We start from the raw sequence: 19,519 nt of genomic DNA on the forward strand, positions 1-19,519 counted from the left end.
TTGACTCATGATAACATCACAACAATGCAACTACTCTAAAGTCATATTGACAACAAACCGACATTATCCCACAAAAGAAATATGATCTCCAGGTTTAAAAAAAAAGTCAGAAGCAGCAATTAATGTCAGAAGAGGAGACTAAACCGTGCTGGGATAAGGGGGTTGCTATTGCTGGTACTTAACAGGTCTCCTCTAGCAAAAGACAACACAAAACGTACCTTAGTGAAGGATTAGCATAATTGCAGTCTTAAACCTGACCATTTCAACTGCCCATTCTCTGTTTACACAGAAACAATGGGTTGATGTACCACACCCGTATATGTCCGTGAATCCACACATAAAATTGTATACAGCGCAACATAAAATAGTTTGGCAAGTTTTGCATAACAACCATGATAGTACAAAATGAACATGTTTAGTCTAGTTTCAAAACACACTGAGGATAGACAGTATTTACAAAATAAAGAAGAAAAATGGATTTCAACCAAATTGTAAATTCATCAATAGAATTTCTGAATTTATTAAGGTAAAAATAAGGAGTTATGTCTCGACATTAAATAAAACAGAATACCCCCCCCCCCCAATACAATTTATTCCCACTGAGTGTTCACAGTATTGTTAGCATTGCTATCAATCTACATCATCTATTGTGGCCTTGCTCAGACATGTTTTAATAGTTTTAAACATTTTCAGTATTATGAGCTCAAATCTGAAGTTTGTGAATCAGAGCTACTGCTTCTGAACATTAATACAATTTATGGTCCACAACGCTGACCTCAATTCAGATGGGGACAGGGAAGAACCAGTTGCAGTTAGGGTCAGTTCAGCCAAAAACGAGGCAATCTGACATTGTACATGTAGGATTCATGCCCTGTGCGACAGCCGTAACCTGCAGATTTAAGACTCCCAGGCAATAACAAGTATTTACAAACATATCAGCTGGAAAAGGAGTTGGCACAGTCCATTGACAAAACAGTAACCACGAGAGATGCATGTTTGTACAGCATATTCACATATACAACAAGACAGGAAAATATGCTTATTTTCCTTTTAACCGAGGAGCTAATCTGTTAAATTTAAGAAAGAAGCAAATGAAACCGGACAGGGCAGCCCACTGAAGGTCAGTTTCAATGATAATTTTCCAGCTTGCGTAACCGCAGGGGATTGGAGGGCAAGGCCTGTGTGCTGGGAATGGACGGCTCTTGCTCTGGAGGGCAGAAGAGCACTCGGCCTCGGTGATTGAACAGGTAGAATGACGGGTGATTTCTCAATGTGTCAAATGTCCTGTTAGAGCGAAACAGAAATAAGAGAGCTTTTTAATGTATCAAAGGAAACAGAATATTTCTGATACAGCCAGGTGTTACATAATAATCTCAGAAAAACACATCTGCTTACTTGTTTTTGAGCTCTGAAGCAGCATCCATGTCTTTGAATTCACCTGAGATGTGAACTATGCCGTAACACGTGATCACAAACGATAACAAAGTCTGTAACACTATCTGAAAACACAACACAAGAGAAGCTGTATCGAGGAAAACAACACATGCATGTGCTTCAATGTGATTAGAGTCTTGTATTTGATTGCAACTTACATCTATGGGTAATGTTTCGTTCTCTTTTTCTGTCAGTCGCATGTAGGATCGGTCTGGAAAAAGAAAAGAAAATTAATTTTTTTCTTCAAAATTGTCATAATGAAATGTACAATGCATATTTCCTCAGAAGGACTTGTTCTCTGTATGAAAAAAAGTTTGCTAAGGTTTCTAATTCTATCTGCTTAGAATACAATGCAAAGCTTTTTGAAGTGATGGTATCGGCCCTTCCTCCTCAGACTTGACTCACACGAATGGTTGCCAGATTGATTACACAAACAGGAACGAGCACACTTTATGATAGATGAAATTAAAAAGCTGTGTTATCCTCCAACTGGCAACCTGGGGTGCTGAAATACAATTGGGTAAACTGGCAGTGGACGGGTTCCACAAACCAAAAACAGAGGCCGACATTCTGGCCCGGAACACAGAGTTTCAAAGGAGAATAACTGACAGTAGCCTTGTTTTTCAGATGAACAAGTATATTAACTTAGTAGGTTTCTTAAATATCTGCCAACATATTATGGTATTTTTATGCTTGCTTACATACAGCACTTTTAAATCCTCAGGCTGGTTTTTGCATTATAAAATTTGGTGTTTCTATGCAGAACAGCAAGGCTGAAGATCTGTAGAATTATATTTTGCTTAGAGGTAAGGTTTATTTAAAGTTGCGGCAAAAAACTATTATTTGATCACACCCCTAAAAACACCTCGCCCCTAGAGTTTAAGACATGGAGAAATGAAACCCGGCCAAGCAGAGGAAGTAAAGATATTATTAAAAATATGGGCAAGCAAACAGTTGCATGTCCCTGTTTAATTTGATAGTAGGAAAAATACTATGAAAGATACTGTTAATGTTCTTCAAAATAACATTTATGTTCAGCAAAAGAAAGAAACTCATTCTGGTTAAAAACAACTTTTGAGTGAGAAATGGTATAAAAATAAAACTATGACAGAACTGACAGACAGATGATAGAATCTTTATTTTTGGGTGAAGTACTCCTTAAATAATAGAACAACAAAACAGAGAAAAATCACTCCCTACTTTTAACTGAAGAACTTTAATATAGTTGCTTTGCTTTAATAATAATAATAATAATAAATCTTAGTGCTTAGTTTTATATTTGTTAATTCAGTTTCTCAAATGCTGCTGCTTAATACTGTACCTGAAAATAAAGCACTGTTTTGTATCTTTGTTTTTAATAGCAGATAAAATAATTAAAGATTCTTATCTTCGCCAAACTTAGCCCAAAAAATCTTCCATTCTTTTTTGTTTTATATTTTGTTACCTTGAAATTCTTTTTTCTTCATAATAGGGAAATTTGTTTGGCTGTAATGCTCAGACAACTTGCAAAATAGCAAAACCAACATGACAGAATCGTTATAAAATAGTGTATATACCGTTAAATATATCTTCCATCATGCACAGTCAAACCTTTACAAATAATTCAGAATGCAGTAGCACGACTGGTCTTTAAAAAGCCCAGAATAGCCCACGTCACACCTCTCTTTATCTCCCTGCACTGGCTACTGGTTATGTCTTGCATCAAGACACTGATGCTTGCATATAGAACAGCCTCTGGCTCAGCACCCACCTACTTCCACTCACTCTTACGAATCTACGTACATCCCCTCCAGAAGTCTGAGATCCACTAGAGAGCGACGCCTCATGGCACCATCACAAAGAGGCACAAAATCACTTTCCAGAACATTTTCATTAACCGTTCCTGGCTGGTGGACTGATCTTCCAACCCCTATCTGGAATGATATATACAAAACTTATATTTCCACCTCTTTTCTTTCATCTTTCTCTGTCTAGCTAGTACTTATTTGAACAATCCTTTTTCCCTCCTTTTATAGACTGTTCTACTTTCACAGAAGCACTGCAGGTGCATGATAAGATGATTGAATCCTTGATTTTGATTACGCTGCTTTTCGTGCATATTATACGGTTTTCTCCTAGTTATATCCTTCAAATATAGTGGTATTTTTCAAAAAGTTGTAGAGATGACTTTACAGGATATTAACACCTCCATGCAGCTGTGGTTGTACAGTAATCCAGCAGTGTCTGCAATAATATTGCAGTAAGTGCACATCATCGTTATTCTTGAAAAAATCTTCTCATAACATGTGATCTAGCATTATAGGCATTATATCTCATATTTCCTTAATGTCTCAGAGTTAAACATGGGGTCACGTGCATGGGAATTCGCATAGAAATTATATGCAGATGAGGTTATGCTTAAACTTTGGCGTTGTAGGCTCCATATATGGTGATATCGGAGAGGAGTCAACTTCCCTTAAATGGAATTTATAAGATTTTTTCGCAGGTTCCGGCGTACGCCAAATCTATATTTTGTGTTTATGTAACATTTTAGGATTAAGTCTACGGAGATTTTTAAAAATAACATTACTTGCGTAAATTACAGGAGCGGAGACCATACAAGATTTAATCGTAGCCACAGCTCACGTCCATATTTATAAATTCCACATTTTGCTTGGCCCAGTATGTTCAGATGAGACGATTCTCGGTTCAGTGAGTCGAGAACCGCGAGATTGATTCAGATGAACAAGTTAAAGAATCGTTCAGAGCGATTACTGAACGATTCGGATTCCAAAAAAAAAAAAAAAAGATCCGGCTCAAACGAACGAAACGGACATCACTACAACAGAAAATATTGGATCAATTTGTATATTTTTCTACTCTATTTGCTTGGCTAAGAGCTATTTTTCATTACATCATAATTTAGTCACTTATTAAAGGTTACTCAACACACTGTCTTTGGAGAAAGTTTGAACACAACGTTTACGGATTAAAGAAAATTAACGTTACTTCTAAAATACCAAGCACAATTCGTTACATAAACGCCACGATAAATCTCCACACACATAACACACAAGCAGATCTTTAATAAGTCTCAGTTACACTGACATGACTGACAGAAAACCACTTCTTAACCTTGTATGGTGCTGTTACAACAACCGTGTCTCAAAACCCAGTGAGCTGCCTACCTATATCGCATTTCAGAACAGAACATAATGTTAGAAAGCGCTGCAAAATGCAGTCTAGATAGTTAGCTCACTCAAGCTGTCATGCACACTGAGCTCCGCAGAGAGGCCGCACTCTCGTGACCACAATCAGCTGCAGCTCACTGAACAACCGCGTGTCTGTCCGTTACCTCCCGCTCCTGGATCAACAATACTCACGCTGCGCCGCGGAAAACGCTGCGTGTGCCAGAGCGAAAAGGCCCACACCGACAACACCTTTCCAGAAGGACGAGGCCATTTTCACTCGAGCACAACCGATTGAGCTACTGCTGAAGCGCGTGAAGCACTCTTCAATGAGCGCTGCGTCACCACCGCCGCACCAATCGCACTTCCGGTTGCCCACTGCTACTTTACGCATGCATTTAAAGAGACAATGTGTTTTCTTTCTTTTACATTTTTACTTTCGTGTTTTTTTATTTTATCTTTAATTTTATTTATTTTATTCAGTGCTTTAAACAACAACACAGAAAGGCATTCATGACTGGGAGATTTACATATTACGACTGAGATTAAACTCAAATTTAATTCAAACTCTAAACTCCATATTTACAAAATTAAATTTAAAATAAAATAAAAATTTTGGGGAGAAAAAAATATAGAGACAAAGAAAAAAGAGAGTGGGAGGCTCTTACATTGTACATCTTACATCTTAACGTCTCCATATTACAAATTTCTCTTTTGAAAAATGTACATTTATGAATGTAAAACTTCAGCAAAAGTAACAAATTATTTATAACATAAGATATCTTTTTTATCTTTAAGAACAAACCAAACAACTTGCGTGTTGATTATTTATCCTTTTATGTATCGCATTTTTTAGGTTATAATTGAATTTTCTGTTCCCTGGCTGTTATTTTTGTTCTTTGTAATAACTCTTGATGTTCTGTAATAATGTATTTAAATTTGTTGATATATATATATATATATATGGTGAATATAAAAGAACAGAAACATATTTACAGAAATAATGTGAACAGCGAGATTTTTAGCACAAAAGTCTCCACAATAAAATATCAAATTAATTAATATAATTAATATAAAATGATATAATATAAAATACATCTATATATCTATGTGACTACAGTTACACAGGAAATCAACTATATAATGTAAAATAATATAATGATGAAATACTGGCAATTTTTAAATATATCTGTGACAAATGCATCACAAATGTTCTTCCTCACTAACACCTTTTGTATTTTTATAGCAAAAATAGTGTGAGTGCGTGGGGATTTGAACCGATAAAATGTTAATTACATCATAGTATTACTTAATAATAGGCTATATATATATATATATATATATATATATATATATATATATATATATATATATATATATATATATATATATACATATATATATACATATATATATATATATATATATATATATATATATATATATATATATATATATATATATATGTATATATATATATATATATATATATATGTATATACATATATATATATATATATACATATATATACATATATATATATATATATATATATATATATATATATATATATATATATATATATATATATATATATATATATATATGCCAATGTTCGACTATGACGATGCAGAATAAATTAAAACATCAACAGTTATGCACAGCGCTTGCCGATTATGAGTTGTACGAACACGTGACTGCTCGCTTGGTCATATGACGTCACATGTTGTGGGCGGGGCGTCGTTGGGAATCAGGAACAATCTTCAGCAGCCTATGATCTGTTAATGCTCTTGCCTGTGTTCAGCGGTCCTGAGCAAAGTGCATTGCTCTTCTTATATCTTTCCACCTAAAAGTTATGCCAACATGGGCTCTACATGTAAGATCAACGCCGCGATGGGTAATTGGAGGAGACTGTCTCTGTTTGTTTGGGCGAGCGCCCTCAGCTCGTGCCTATGCAGAGCTGAAGACAGTGCGATGGAGAACATCGTGACAGAGAAGAAAGCTGAAGAAAGCCACAGACAAGACAGCGCCGACCTGCTGGTCTTTATCCTGCTCCTCACCCTGACAATCTTGACCATATGGTTGTTCAAACACCGCCGCTTCAGGTTTCTGCACGAGACGGGACTGGCGATGATATACGGTGAGAAATATCAGGCGTGAGCAGAGAGCATTTTCCTCTTTGATCGCACATATGAACTGTGTAGTCAGCTGCATGCTTACCGCAATAAAAGTCTGCAAGTGCATGGGATCTGTTAATGAAAGTACGCCATGCATGATCAGGACTGTTCAAAGGCCAGTGTGGGAGGTCATCTTCCTCACTGCTTCTCCAGCGTTTGGGCTGTTTCAAAAAACAGATATAAGATTTTAAAAGCTTTGCTGTTCATGCTGTCATCTCTCTATTATGGCCTTAAGTTAAGGAAACCCCTTTTAATTGTAACGGATTTATACTGAGTTTTCTTAACCTAAAGAGTTACTTGCAATCAGTTACAACTGGAAATATTCTTGACTATGAAGCATATCCCAGTTAGGTTACTCAGGAACTGATGTTCAGAAGTGTTATTGTAGTATTTTTTACGTTTATTGTTTACATATTATATTATAGTTTTTATTAATATTTTAGTTCGCCTTTATTTTAGTGAAATTTATTTATTAATTATTTATTTATTTCTAATGTTTCTTTTTTGTTACTTTATGTGATTTTTATCATTTTTCTAGTTTTTTTATATTAATATTTTGGTTTGATTTAATTTTTACTTGAGATCTAGTTTCATTTCATAGTTTTTTATTTTCTGTTCTAATTCTAATGCATTCATTTTTTTCTTATTTCAGCTCTGTTTATAATTTTCCTTAAAATAATTTTTATCTAATTTTTTTAATGTTATTGCAGCTTTATTTAAGCTTACAATTTTTTTTAAGTTTAATATGATAAGCTAATAAAAGTAGCCATTGTACATAAAAAGATGTGCTTCAAAAATCTTTTGAGAGGTTTTTAGCTTTTGTGATGACAAAAACTCTAGGTAGGCAGCTAACTAGAGTTTGAAAATTTGAATGTGGAATTATATATATATATATATATATATATATATATATATATATATATATATATATATATGTGTGTGTGTGTGTATGTGTATAAAAACTTAAATATTAAGAAATGTATTGAATCATTTTATTAAAATGGTAAAATGCTCTCTTTCTGTCTCTCGTCAGGGTTGCTTGTGGGTGTTGTCCTGCGTTATGCTATTCATGTTCCCAGTGACATGAACAATGTTACACTGAGCTGTAATGTCAATGGCACTCCAGCCACACTGCTGGTGAATGTCAGTAGTAAGTTCTATGAGTACACACTGAAAGGAGAGATCAGTGCCAATGAAGTCGATGATATTCAGGACAACGAGATGCTCCGCAAGGTAGAATATCACCTCACAACAATCATACAGCAGCCATCTGACCTACATCACAGGTTTAGATGAATTTGAATCGAAAGCTGGAGCTGAAGCTGAAACCACAAATGTTATGGGGAACTCAGAATTTATTTGAATATGACTCATAGATAAATAGCCAGTCTGTTTTGCTGAACTCAGTCATGTTCGCTAGGCGTTTCAAATAAATACCAATAATTTAATTTCAACACACACTCACACATATTAATTCAGTGCCTGACAAACTGTCATTCTCTGTTAGCACATGCCCCTCACATGACAGATGCATGAAAATGTTTATGTCTAAACATCAAGAAATCTTACATACCCCAAACCTTTGAACAGTAGGGCAATTTTTTAGACCTTTTCTTATTTGATCAAAGGTAAATGAAACGCCAATATCTGAATCATTCTAATTCTGTTTTAGGTGACCTTTGATCCAGAGATCTTCTTCAATATTCTCTTGCCTCCTATCATATTTCATGCTGGATATAGTTTAAAACGAGTAAGAGCTGTTTTTAATCATTAATACAGACCAGGTGTTGTGTGCACAAGATAATGAATGTACTGCTCAGTGTAGAAAAATCGTTTAAATTATTCTGTCTGTGTTTCAGAGACATTTCTTCCGGAACTTGGGCTCCATTCTTGCCTATGCGTTTGTGGGAACCGTGGTGTCTTGTTTCATCATTGGGTCAGTGTATACAATGTCTTTTGTCAGTGCTTTTCAAAGTGGTTGCTCCAGTGATGAGAGTGAAAACCAGATTATAGAGGTGTGCACTGTATTTTCCAGGTTGTTTATGTATGGCTGTGTGATGCTGATGAAGCAAATTGGTTATCTGGGTGGCGATTTCTTCTTCACTGATTGCCTTTTCTTTGGTGCCATTGTCTCAGCCACTGACCCAGGTACTACAGACATAGTCCCTGTAACCGTGCCTAAATGCAGTCCTCAATGTGTATTAATCAAGCATTTATTTGCAGAATTAGGTATGTGGTCTTGTCTTTTTGTTTTTTTGCAAGAGGGGTGTGTTATGGAATTTCTAAACTAAGCCTAGCTTTATCATTTATAATTTAGCAATTTGTTGTCTGGAACAGGAAGTAACCTGTTTCAAAGCTCAGTCCTTATTGGTTCCCTGTACAGGAATACGTCTCAGAATGATGGTACCAACCATGGAATTCCATGGAATTGTGACATTGCAAATATTCTATATGCCATTGGTAAATTATCCATAATTACAGCATTGTAAAATTCATGGTATGTTGTGTCACGATTATGCCCTGGTAACATTTTAACATTTTTAAATACTCTATATAAAATTGAGTTTGAACTTCTCCAGACACTCCAGACTTCCAGAGTGAAATTGCATTAGAATAGCACATCCGATGAAATGGCAGATTGCACCAAATGCTAATGCAGGATTGGTCTGTAATGTTTGTAAGGCGGGGCTTTGTTTTATAGTGACAGTTCTGGCCATCTTCAATGAGCTGCAGGTGGATGCTGACCTATACGCCCTGCTTTTTGGAGAAAGTGTTCTGAATGATGCCGTCGCTGTCGTACTTTCCTCGTAAGTCCTCTACTGCTCATGATTATACACTGTCATATTTACAAACACAATGCAGAATGAATAATTATCACTTTTCACTTAACATCCGATTCTTTCTCTGCTGGATCTTTCATCTGCTCCAGCATGCTGCTTTATTACGGGAAGCAAAGTGGGGCGGGGCATCACAGCCCTAGAGGCGTGGCTTATACAGAGGGCGGGAACCAGACACTGAGAATGCCCCTCAATGGGTGTGCTGCACTTGTAGCTTTGAGCCTGCCGAGTGGATTTTTAGTGTGTGCATTGACTGGTCTGTACCAGAACATGCAGGGTAAATGACCCACAGTTATGCTTCACACCAGCACCTGCAAAGAAGCTAAAAGAAGGAAGCTAAAAAAGGGAAGAAGAATCCCTTTCCACTTTCATTTGAACTAGCTGTAGGGGAATTCTGCAGTTCATTAACTTCACTGTTCTAGAAGTTGTGGATGTGGCAGAGCTGTGGGTATTTGCAGACTGAATGATAGCCATTTGCTTCATAGTTTGAAGTGATGTTGTGTCCCTCTAGAAAGTTTTCTCTTGTTCCTGCTAGTCCTAAATAATAAAAATGTCATTTATTAATTTGAGAGCTTATCATTTGGATACAAGGTACATTTGAAAAGCAATTAAAGGGTAATTAAACCTTTCTTGGTCTTTCAGAACTCCCAATACATTTAAAATATGTATTTAAATTAAGCTGCAGAAGAACAATTCCTGAGTTAAAAGAGTAAAATATGGGAAAGTTCAACAAAACTCTTTACCATTAACCATTTATGTGGTATGCTTCAGCAACAGTTGTTTTATGAATCAATTATGAAGTTAAAAACTACTTTGAGCACAACAGCAAATCAGCCTTGGTTTAAGTAATGAAAGGAGCCCATTTAACATTTCCCATCCTATGATCAAAGATAAGTTAGAAAAACTAAATTACACACAGGGACTTTTCAGACATTATGCACCTCAGGGGAAAACAATAGATGATAGAAATTGTATAATATGACCTTTTTAAGAAAACAGTGCAGAGACTGGGAAATAGTGGAAAATAAAATGACTATCTCTGCAGAGCACACCTCATCTGATACGTGTTTAGATGTTAGAAAAACATTAGCGTATTTCCCAGTCCTGCTCATAGTCATAATGTTAATGTTTGTAATGGATTTCCAGTAGGAGATGGAACTGTTACATTATTGCAGATAATAAAGAAGAACAGCGAAATCTCCTTCTTTAACATTCATAGCCCTTTTAGATTTCTGTAAGTTTGTGTGTTAATGTCGTACAATGAATGAGTTTGTGTGGATGCATCTGTTTTTTTTCCCAGGTCAATTGTAGCATATCAGCCTGAGGGAGACAACACTCACACCTTTGAAGCCATGGCCATGCTGAAGTCCTTTGGCATCTTCCTGGGGGTCTTCAGTGGTTCTTTTGCTCTTGGAGTGGCAACTGGAGTCGTTACTGCATTGATATCCTTTATTGTTTCAATTTTGTGTGTCACTTATTTTTTTTATTTTGTTATTACTGTTATGATAAATTACTGGGATGTGTTGGAATCTCACCTGTGGCATGTATAGATCTCATTCTTCTTTATATTTGATAGTCACTATTAAAGGTGCTGTATGTAAGTTTTTGACTCTACTAAAGCATAAAAATACCATAATATGTTTGCAGATATATAAGAAACATGCTAAGGTAACAAACTTGTTTATCTAAAAAAAAAAAACAATGCCACAGTTAGTTATTCTCCTTTGATCTTTGTTTTGGTTAGGGGTGCTCCGATCACGATCGGCCGATCATTTATGCGCATCTCGTCAGTAAAGCCGGTTCTCTAATCAGCGGTTAATTCCATCAGGTGTGTGATTTCACATAGAGCAGCTGTTACTACACAGAGCCGTTGTTAATAGAGAAGATGCGCAAATCCACTTCATTTTCAGCGTTTTTTGGCACATCTTCTCAGTTAACAACGGCTCTGTGTAGTAACAGCTGCTCTATGTGAAATCACGCACCTGATGGAATTAGGTTTGTGAAGTTTTGGTTTGTGAAACCCGCCCACTGCCAATTTACCCAATTGTATTTTGGGACCAAGGGTGTATTTAATTTAATTCATCATCAAGTGCGCTCGTTTTTCCTTGTGTCATCAATCTGGCAACCTGCGTTTTAGTCAAGTCTGAGGAGGAAGGGCCAGGAGAAAAAAAAATCCCTCTCCAATATTTTGAATTTGGACTGCAATACCTAGTTCAACCACTCGGTGTCAATCCTACATACAGCACCTTTAATGTTAAATAATACATTTAGAAGTTTCTTCATCCCACGGATATTTTCGTTGACTCCTTTCCACGTTACTAAGTTCACTAAGCTTAGGGACTTGCCGTTGCTGGAGACGGCACTGTTCTTCCTCATGTCCTGGAGCACATTCCTACTGGCCGAGGCCTGTGGATTTACGGGTGAGCTCGAGTTGAACCTCCCATAGAAACATATTGCAAGCTTCTACTGTATAAATGAATGGCTGTTCTGCTCTTCTTGTTGTGTTTCTCAGGTGTGGTGGCAGTTCTGTTCTGTGGAATGACACAAGCCCATTACACCTTTAACAATCTGTCTCCTGAATCTCAGGACAGGACAAAACAAGTAAGTATTTTATTCCACTCCCTAGTGTGTATGATGCACACTAACATTTCCATTCTTTGGGGTTGGTAAGATTGTTTAATGTTCATACCGCATATGCTCACCAAGGTTGCATTTATGTGATTAAGGTTAAAGTAAAACATATATTGTGGAATAATAAAGTGAGTGAAGTGAAGTGAAAGTGACATTAATATTAGTAATATTAAATTTGAAAAGAACGACCTTCTGTTGTAATGAATTTTAAAATGTATTTTGTTCTTGTGATGGCAAAGCTGATTTTATTTTAGCAGCCATTACATCAGTCTTCAGTGTCACATGAAGAGAAATTTCTATTTCTTATCACACATTTCTGCAGCTTAATATTTTGTGCAATCCATGACACATTTTTGTGATTATTTCATGAATAGGAAATTCAAAAGAACAGTGTTTACATGAAATAGAAATCTTTACACTATAAATAATGTTATAAATGACTTTTGATCAATTGAATGCACCATTCCTAAATAAAAGTATTAATTTCTTAAAAAAAAAACAAATCTTGCACTATCTACTTGATCTAGTAAGCACTGGGAAACTGATGACTCAATTTCATGTGACACAATTGACGTTGCAACATGATTATGATTTTTTTTTTTTTTACCTTAGTAATCCTTTAACTATAAAAGCTGCTGAGCAGCTTTGCTGAACTTGTCCTAAGTTAATATTTCTGTAGGTCTACAGAATATGAAATATGTTTAATATTAACATCTCACTATGATTTCTTGTCATTGTGCTCTCTTTCAGTTATTTGAGCTTCTGAATTTTTTGGCTGAGAACTTCATATTTTCCTACATGGGCTTGACATTGTTTACCTTCCATAACCATGTCTTCAACCCGATCTTCATAGTGTGCGCATTCGTATCCTAAAACTATGTAAAATTAATAAATGAGCAGAAAATAAAAGGTAGAATAGTCAAAAATGCTCTTAGCAAATCCAAAACGAGTGGAAAATCTGATGGATTGCTATTATAAAATAAGCATATGTGTGTTTATGTTGGGCGGCAGTACTTTGCTTAATGTCATCAAGGAAGTGGCAGGCTGCTGTTGTTAAGTGATATGTCCAGGGAGTTACAGTTCATCGTGTTTCCCAGAAATCAATGGCCCAGAACCACTTTTTCATGAACAGAGCCCTCTAAAGGCCTCAGGAAGAACAACATGTCACAGTTCTGAAGAGGGTGCTCCAGTAGCTCCATTTTTTCAGTCACGCCTTGACACCTCTCGTCCCAGCTGGCTGTGTTTCTGGGCAGAGCGGCGAACATCTACCCCCTTTCCTTCCTGCTTAACTTGGGCCGTAGAAACAAGATCAGCTCCAACTTTCAGCACATGATGATGTTTGCAGGTTTGTACATAGAGCTGCAGGCAAGGTCCAAACTGTGAAGAATACAGCAAAACCCAAAAGTCCTATTATGGTTAAATGGGTTAGACTTGAACCTATTTTTCGTTTATTTATTTAGTTTTTAAATTTGAGTTTTGAGTCTCAAATCCACGATGTTGGTTTTTAGTGTGAACATCAAAACACCAAAATACTCAACCCAAACCAATCCCATATGGGGTTTGAAATCTGATTAAAATCAGATTTTTGCAAATGCATTTCAGTGATATCTTATGTGAACCCATTTTTGGTGTTCTTGCTCCCATCCTCGCCAGGTCTACGTGGTGCCATGACTTTTGCCTTGTCAATCAGGGACACAACAACATATGCACGGCGGATGATGTTCTCCACCACACTGCTGGTGGTCTTCTCCACTGTTTGGATCTGCGGTGGAGGCACAACTCAGATGTTGTCCTGCCAGAAAATCCGGTCAGTTAAAACTTCACTTTTAGTCTGAATGACCTTTTTCTTTCACACAAGCAGATTTATAGGAATAGGTAAATCATTAAACATGGCTTTCGTTCTTATTTGCATCCTTTTCCATTTCTACCCAGAGGGATTGATGTGTAAATACCATGGCATGAGCCATTGAAAACTCAAACGGCTGAACTCAAATTAGCTAGAGAGGATGAAATTGCGACCAACTGTGTTTTTGTTCTGGAAGTGTTTTCATTACATTAGCTGTAATGCTGTTTTGTGTTTGGCAGTGTTGGAGTGGACACGGATCAGGAGAACTCTGTAAGTGTTTTTGGTCTGCTGTAGACAGAAGTACAGAGGCTTATTTAATGCGAGCTGTTTAATGATGGATTTCCTCTGTGTCTGTCTGCAGATCGGTCCCGATGGAGTGGAGAGGAGGAGCACTAAACAGGAGAGCGCCTGGCTCTTTAGGATTTGGTACAACTTTGATCACAAGTATCCTTTGCTGTGTGGCTCTTATTAGTAAGCTGCATCAAAAAAAAACACAGACCGAATCAGATGGGAGTAAAACACCAAGCCACAATTCAATAGGTATGTTTACATGCATAAATTTCAAAAGCTGTGATTATATTAAACCTAAATGTTGCAAATGCAATCTCATTCACATATTTGTTTACATGTGCATCATGACTTGCATCATGACAGCATCACTTGAAACGCTAAATCGTGCAGTACCTTAACCCTGTTGACTTGCAGTTATCTAAAGCCCATTTTGACACACAGCGGCCCACCGCTCAACGCCACACTTCCTGCTTGCTGTGGTCCTCTGGCGCGCTGCCTCACCAGCCCACAGGCGTATGAGGTTTGTGCTAATAATTATCCATAGTTCTGGATTTTCCTCCGTTGTAGCTAGATTAGGCAGATAACACTAAAGGGACTAGTAGTTTTGTCTGATGGCGACAGACAGAATCTGTTTATAGGGACAGACCCCTCAAATTCACTCTTAATTGCCATTTAATAGGCTGGAGCAGCTGACTCAAATTACCCCCCTCCTAGAGCTGATTATCCAGCGAGGTGTGAACAGATTGAATGTGGATTGATATAGTCAGCAAGAGACGCAAAACCATCTGTTATTGCTGTGTTATTAGGATAATCAGAATGTTTCATCTATTGCAATAATTAGGTTTTGATAGTTACAAATAATGCTAAATCGTACAACTTAGTCTGTTGTTTATAAGTAGTACAGCTGAGCAAATCTATGTATTGTTAGTATTACATGAATTTTTAATAGTATAACTTTATGCTGTTTGTTGTTTTAAAAACCCAGTGCTCATGACTTGATCATGAGACACTATAACATTGTTTGCATGTGTACATAAACCAGCATTTTATATCTTATTCGACTCAAAGTCCTCACATTGCTCATAGCAGGTCATAGCACAAGTGTTTTAAAGACACTGTTTTAAAGGGCTTTAGACTTTAGAGATGCAGCCACTAAAGCAAGCTGAACCGAAAGCTGAAAGCTTCTCCAAGTTCATGCCCTTTGTATTACCTTCCATACAAAATAATAGCAGCCTCAAATATTTAAGAATAAATTCACTATACATCCTTGCTAATTAACTATTTCTGAGCCACTTCTTCTAAGTCCAAGAGTCCACTCTTTATGAAACATATCTATCTTATTGGACTGTGATGGTTTAGATTCCTAGTGCAGATTGTTTTATTTGGCTGATAAGACTTTTGAAAACATTTGATCAGAGTTACATTACATATATAAGATGATAAAAAAACAGCATGCCATTAAAAATCTTCATATACACTACGGTCCAAAGGTCTGGGGTTGGTAGAAGTCTCTTATACTTATCAAGGCCGTTTTCATTTGATCCCAAATACATTCAAAATGTATCAGTGTGAAGTATGTTTTTCCTTGTTTTTTTTTTTGTTTTGTTTTTTTGTATTTGATTATAGTTGAAAATATAATTTATTCTCATTATGGCAAAGCTGGATTTTCAGAATCATTTCTCCAGTCTTCAGTATCACAAGATCCTTCAGAAATCATCATCGTGTGCTGAATTGCAGCTCAAGAAGCATTTATTATTAATATCAACAGTTGTGGTGCTTCATATTTTTAAAGGTTCAAAAGTACTGCATTTATTTGAATGATCTTTTGTAACATTATTACTATCAGTTTTAATCAATTCAGTGTGCCCTTGCAAAATAAAAATATTTAATTTCTTTCCAAATGGATAAAAAATTACTGAATCTGGGGCAATCGAGACAGAAATAGTTCAACAGGGGTGAAGGGTTATTTATGCTCATTAAAATTGCCATGTCTTCAGTGTCACACAATCCTTCAGAAATCATTCTAATATGCTGCTGATTTGTAAAAAAAAAACAAAAAAAAAAACGTTGAATGGTAGTGTAACTTTTATTACATTTTAGCTCCTTTTATTCCCTCATTTGGCTCCATGATGACTCCTAGTAATAATCAGTGATATATTTATTAGTTTTTTTGCTGAATGTCTACTCACATACTCAAAAACTAAGACAATGAAATCACCAGTGTGTGTGTTCTCTCAGAACGAGGAGCAGCTGAAAGACAGTGACTCTGATCTGATCCTGAACGACGGTGACATCACGCTGACGTACGGTGATGTCACTGTGAGCACAGATGCTGCAGGTGCTCACACGAGCGGGACGCCCGTCGGAGGAGTGCCTGTGAACTCTGACGAGGCTCTGGACCGAGAGCTGGCGTTCGGTGATCACCAGCCAGTGATCCGAGGGACCCGATTGGTCCTTCCCATGGATGATTCGCTGCCTCTGGACTCCCACCAGCACCGGCACAAGAACGAAACGATGAGTTGAATGGGCCGAGTCTCTTCTCTCTATCACGTCTCATCCAGAGCGATCTCTCTCGGCACCACTCCTGTCTCTGAAGTGGCTGGTTTGATGTCTCTACCTCATTCATCACTCTTTCTTTTATGTCATCCTAAAATGTTTTATGATTTATTCACTTCTCATTTGCAATCAGACCACTTAGCATCTGACATCACATGCTCTGGTTTCTCTGAGGTTATTACAACAACAGAATAAGCATATTTTATTATCTGTATAGCGAGGAGTAAATTTGCAGTGACCTGGCCTGCATGCTTATTTGTGTCCTCTCTTGACGTGCGAGCGCTTGTTTAGGAGACGTGAAGAGTCTGTGGCAGATTCCTGTGGGTCTGATGCTTTTCACTGCCTTCTTTCTTCAGAGGCGTGCTGATTGGTGGCTCTGCGTTTGCTGTGCAGTTACAATCAAGTGCCTGTCCAATGTAGTTTCCCCCCTTGGAGCAAAATGACACTCTTTGCCATCCACTAGAGGGAGGCCTTGTATTTTGATAACTGTGATTGGCTGTAGAGATGTGTTTGGATCTTATATTGTAACCTCTGACTGTGAATCTCGGAAGGTTTTTACGCCTTGTGTTTTTGTTCCGCCCAGTAAGACGATAGAGAGCCATTCATACGGTGCAATTTCATTTTTGTTCTAAAAGAAAATATATGAATTTCTTATTTTTGTCCATGTAGTTCAAATCATTTATGAAATAAATGTCATTTTTACGAATGTCTAAAATAACGTGTTTACCATTGGGACTAAAACCCCCCCGAAAATATAGTAAAAATAGCCCATACTTTTTGTAGTAGGGCCATTTAGGATAATGCATTAAACAGTCGGTAAAAAAAAAAAAAAGGAATTACCTTTTTTTTTTTTTATTCCTGATTTTTTTGCATGACATGTTATGTGGAGAAGCGTAACCCTCTACGGTCCCTCCCAAAGTCATTTTTGTTTGTTAGTGCTTTTTTAACAAATTGTTTAAATCTTAAACAATCTTAAACTAATCTTTATCTAGATCAGTTTAGAGAGTTGTGATTTTTACATTGGTTGGGATGAGAGTTATTCTGTAGCTGATCCGATTTTAGATTCATTTTAAAAGGGCTAAATAATAATAATAGTAATAAAAAAAAGGTAAAGTTCGCACCCATGGAAATAAAGAAACCTTTGCATTGTTCTGCCGTTTTTGGTTTCAGGATAGACAGGCATCTGAAGAAAAATGGGTTAGATATGAACAGTGAATTCTGTATAAAAGGCATTATAATAAGATCTTTACATTTAGGACCTGCATCCCAATTTGCACACTTCGCATTCATAACAGAATGTGAGGATTAGAATTAGTGCCTCCCAAATGTTGACCTTTTCTCATAACTTTACATATTTTTTTGCAGAATATGTAAGGTGTTCGCCATTATTTTAGGAGAGATAAATAGCTTCAAAACTTATTATTATAAATTGCACAAATTATTCTATTCAAAAGTTAACATATCCATGGCTCATAATATTGTTTGCCTCATCAATCAACTCTGTGTATATATGTATATACTTGAATCTGTTATATCAGATAATGCTATATATATATATATATATATATATATATAGTAATATATTAATATATTAATTTGTGCGTATGTAATATTATTGTTTTGTTTAATATTTTGTTTTATTTTTCTTTCATGACATCCAGATACTATCTACAGTGTACTTTTACATCATCGGTAAAGTGTACATATTTTAAGTGTGCACTAGAAGTTTGTGAATTGGGATGCAGATACTGATATAGAGTTATTCTTCATTTTAAGATGAAGTGAGAGCCATGATAATGAAGGAACATTAGTAGAGGAGCAAACAGATCTTTTCGTAGAATCCATTCCATGCGTTTATGGTTTCTCTGTTTCTTTCTGTCTGTTTGTGGTCTGTATATAAACTGCTGTTGTATGGATGTTTTCTGGGCAGGGTGGCATCATTAATTGCGGAGCAGGAAGTGTTGATAAGACCCCACCCTGCCAACAATATCTGTGTGCTGGAAAAATGCACCCGCTGTGGAACGAGGGGATGATGGCCTTACACAGATATGTCCTGCTGTGCAGGATCATTTGAGAGGAGGCCACAGTATTGTAATGCACAGGAGCAGTGTGTGTGTTTGAGTACATGAGCATTACTAGCAGATTTGCACTTTCATTTTAGTTTTTTGCATTTTTTATTTGCTTTTAAAAAAACATACCTGAGAAATACCTGCTGTTCTTTGTCAGAGCATTATGAGATGAGTGAATGAAATTCGGATGTCAAGAGGAAAAAGTATTTAACGTCTGCAGCAGAATTTCTTCAATGTTTGCATTTGTAGTATTGAAGAATGAATCTTGTTCCTTTCAGACAGCAAATTAACTCACGAGTGTGAATCTATGAGATTGAGGGGTCACTGAAAGGTACAGATAAACTTGACATTTCTGTACGTTGTAAAGATATTGTTATAGTAAAAAAAAAAAATCCTATTTATTCAGGGTGTGATTACTTTGAATAAACCTTTTGTAATTACAAGTTTTGAATAAAACTTGTATAATCTGTGTGCTCCTTCAAAAAGAGCTTGAGGGCAAGTCTAAACAGT

The 19,519-nt window shown here is 36.5% G+C and overlaps 2 protein-coding genes across 2 annotated transcripts; one reads left to right on the top strand and one right to left on the bottom strand.

Annotated features, from left to right (window-relative positions):
* Nucleotides 1-106: 106 nt before the first annotated feature.
* On the bottom strand, nt 107-4,977 carry mmgt1 (membrane magnesium transporter 1). The gene is made up of 4 exons (XM_052573945.1): nt 4,797-4,977; nt 1,593-1,645; nt 1,396-1,499; nt 107-1,284 (listed from the first exon to the last, which is right to left on the bottom strand). Exons 1-4 carry the CDS (start codon nt 4,873-4,875, stop codon nt 1,128-1,130), a joined length of 393 nt encoding a protein of 130 aa, XP_052429905.1. The 5' UTR covers nt 4,876-4,977; the 3' UTR covers nt 107-1,127.
* Nucleotides 4,978-6,325: 1,348 nt separating this feature from the next.
* LOC127971635 (sodium/hydrogen exchanger 6) lies at nt 6,326-17,772 on the top strand. Its single transcript, XM_052574799.1, has 16 exons — nt 6,326-6,742; nt 7,813-8,012; nt 8,452-8,529; nt 8,639-8,715; nt 8,815-8,927; nt 9,481-9,586; nt 10,917-11,063; nt 11,936-12,036; nt 12,129-12,217; nt 12,998-13,111; nt 13,481-13,592; nt 13,901-14,054; nt 14,333-14,363; nt 14,455-14,537; nt 14,799-14,904; nt 16,623-17,772. Exons 1-16 carry the CDS (start codon nt 6,466-6,468, stop codon nt 16,905-16,907), a joined length of 2,073 nt encoding a protein of 690 aa, XP_052430759.1. The 5' UTR covers nt 6,326-6,465; the 3' UTR covers nt 16,908-17,772.
* Nucleotides 17,773-19,519: the final 1,747 nt, after the last annotated feature.

Source organism: Carassius gibelio, chromosome B14 (genome assembly GCF_023724105.1).
Source record: "Carassius gibelio isolate Cgi1373 ecotype wild population from Czech Republic chromosome B14, carGib1.2-hapl.c, whole genome shotgun sequence".
Taxonomy (NCBI): Eukaryota; Metazoa; Chordata; class Actinopteri; order Cypriniformes; family Cyprinidae; genus Carassius; species Carassius gibelio.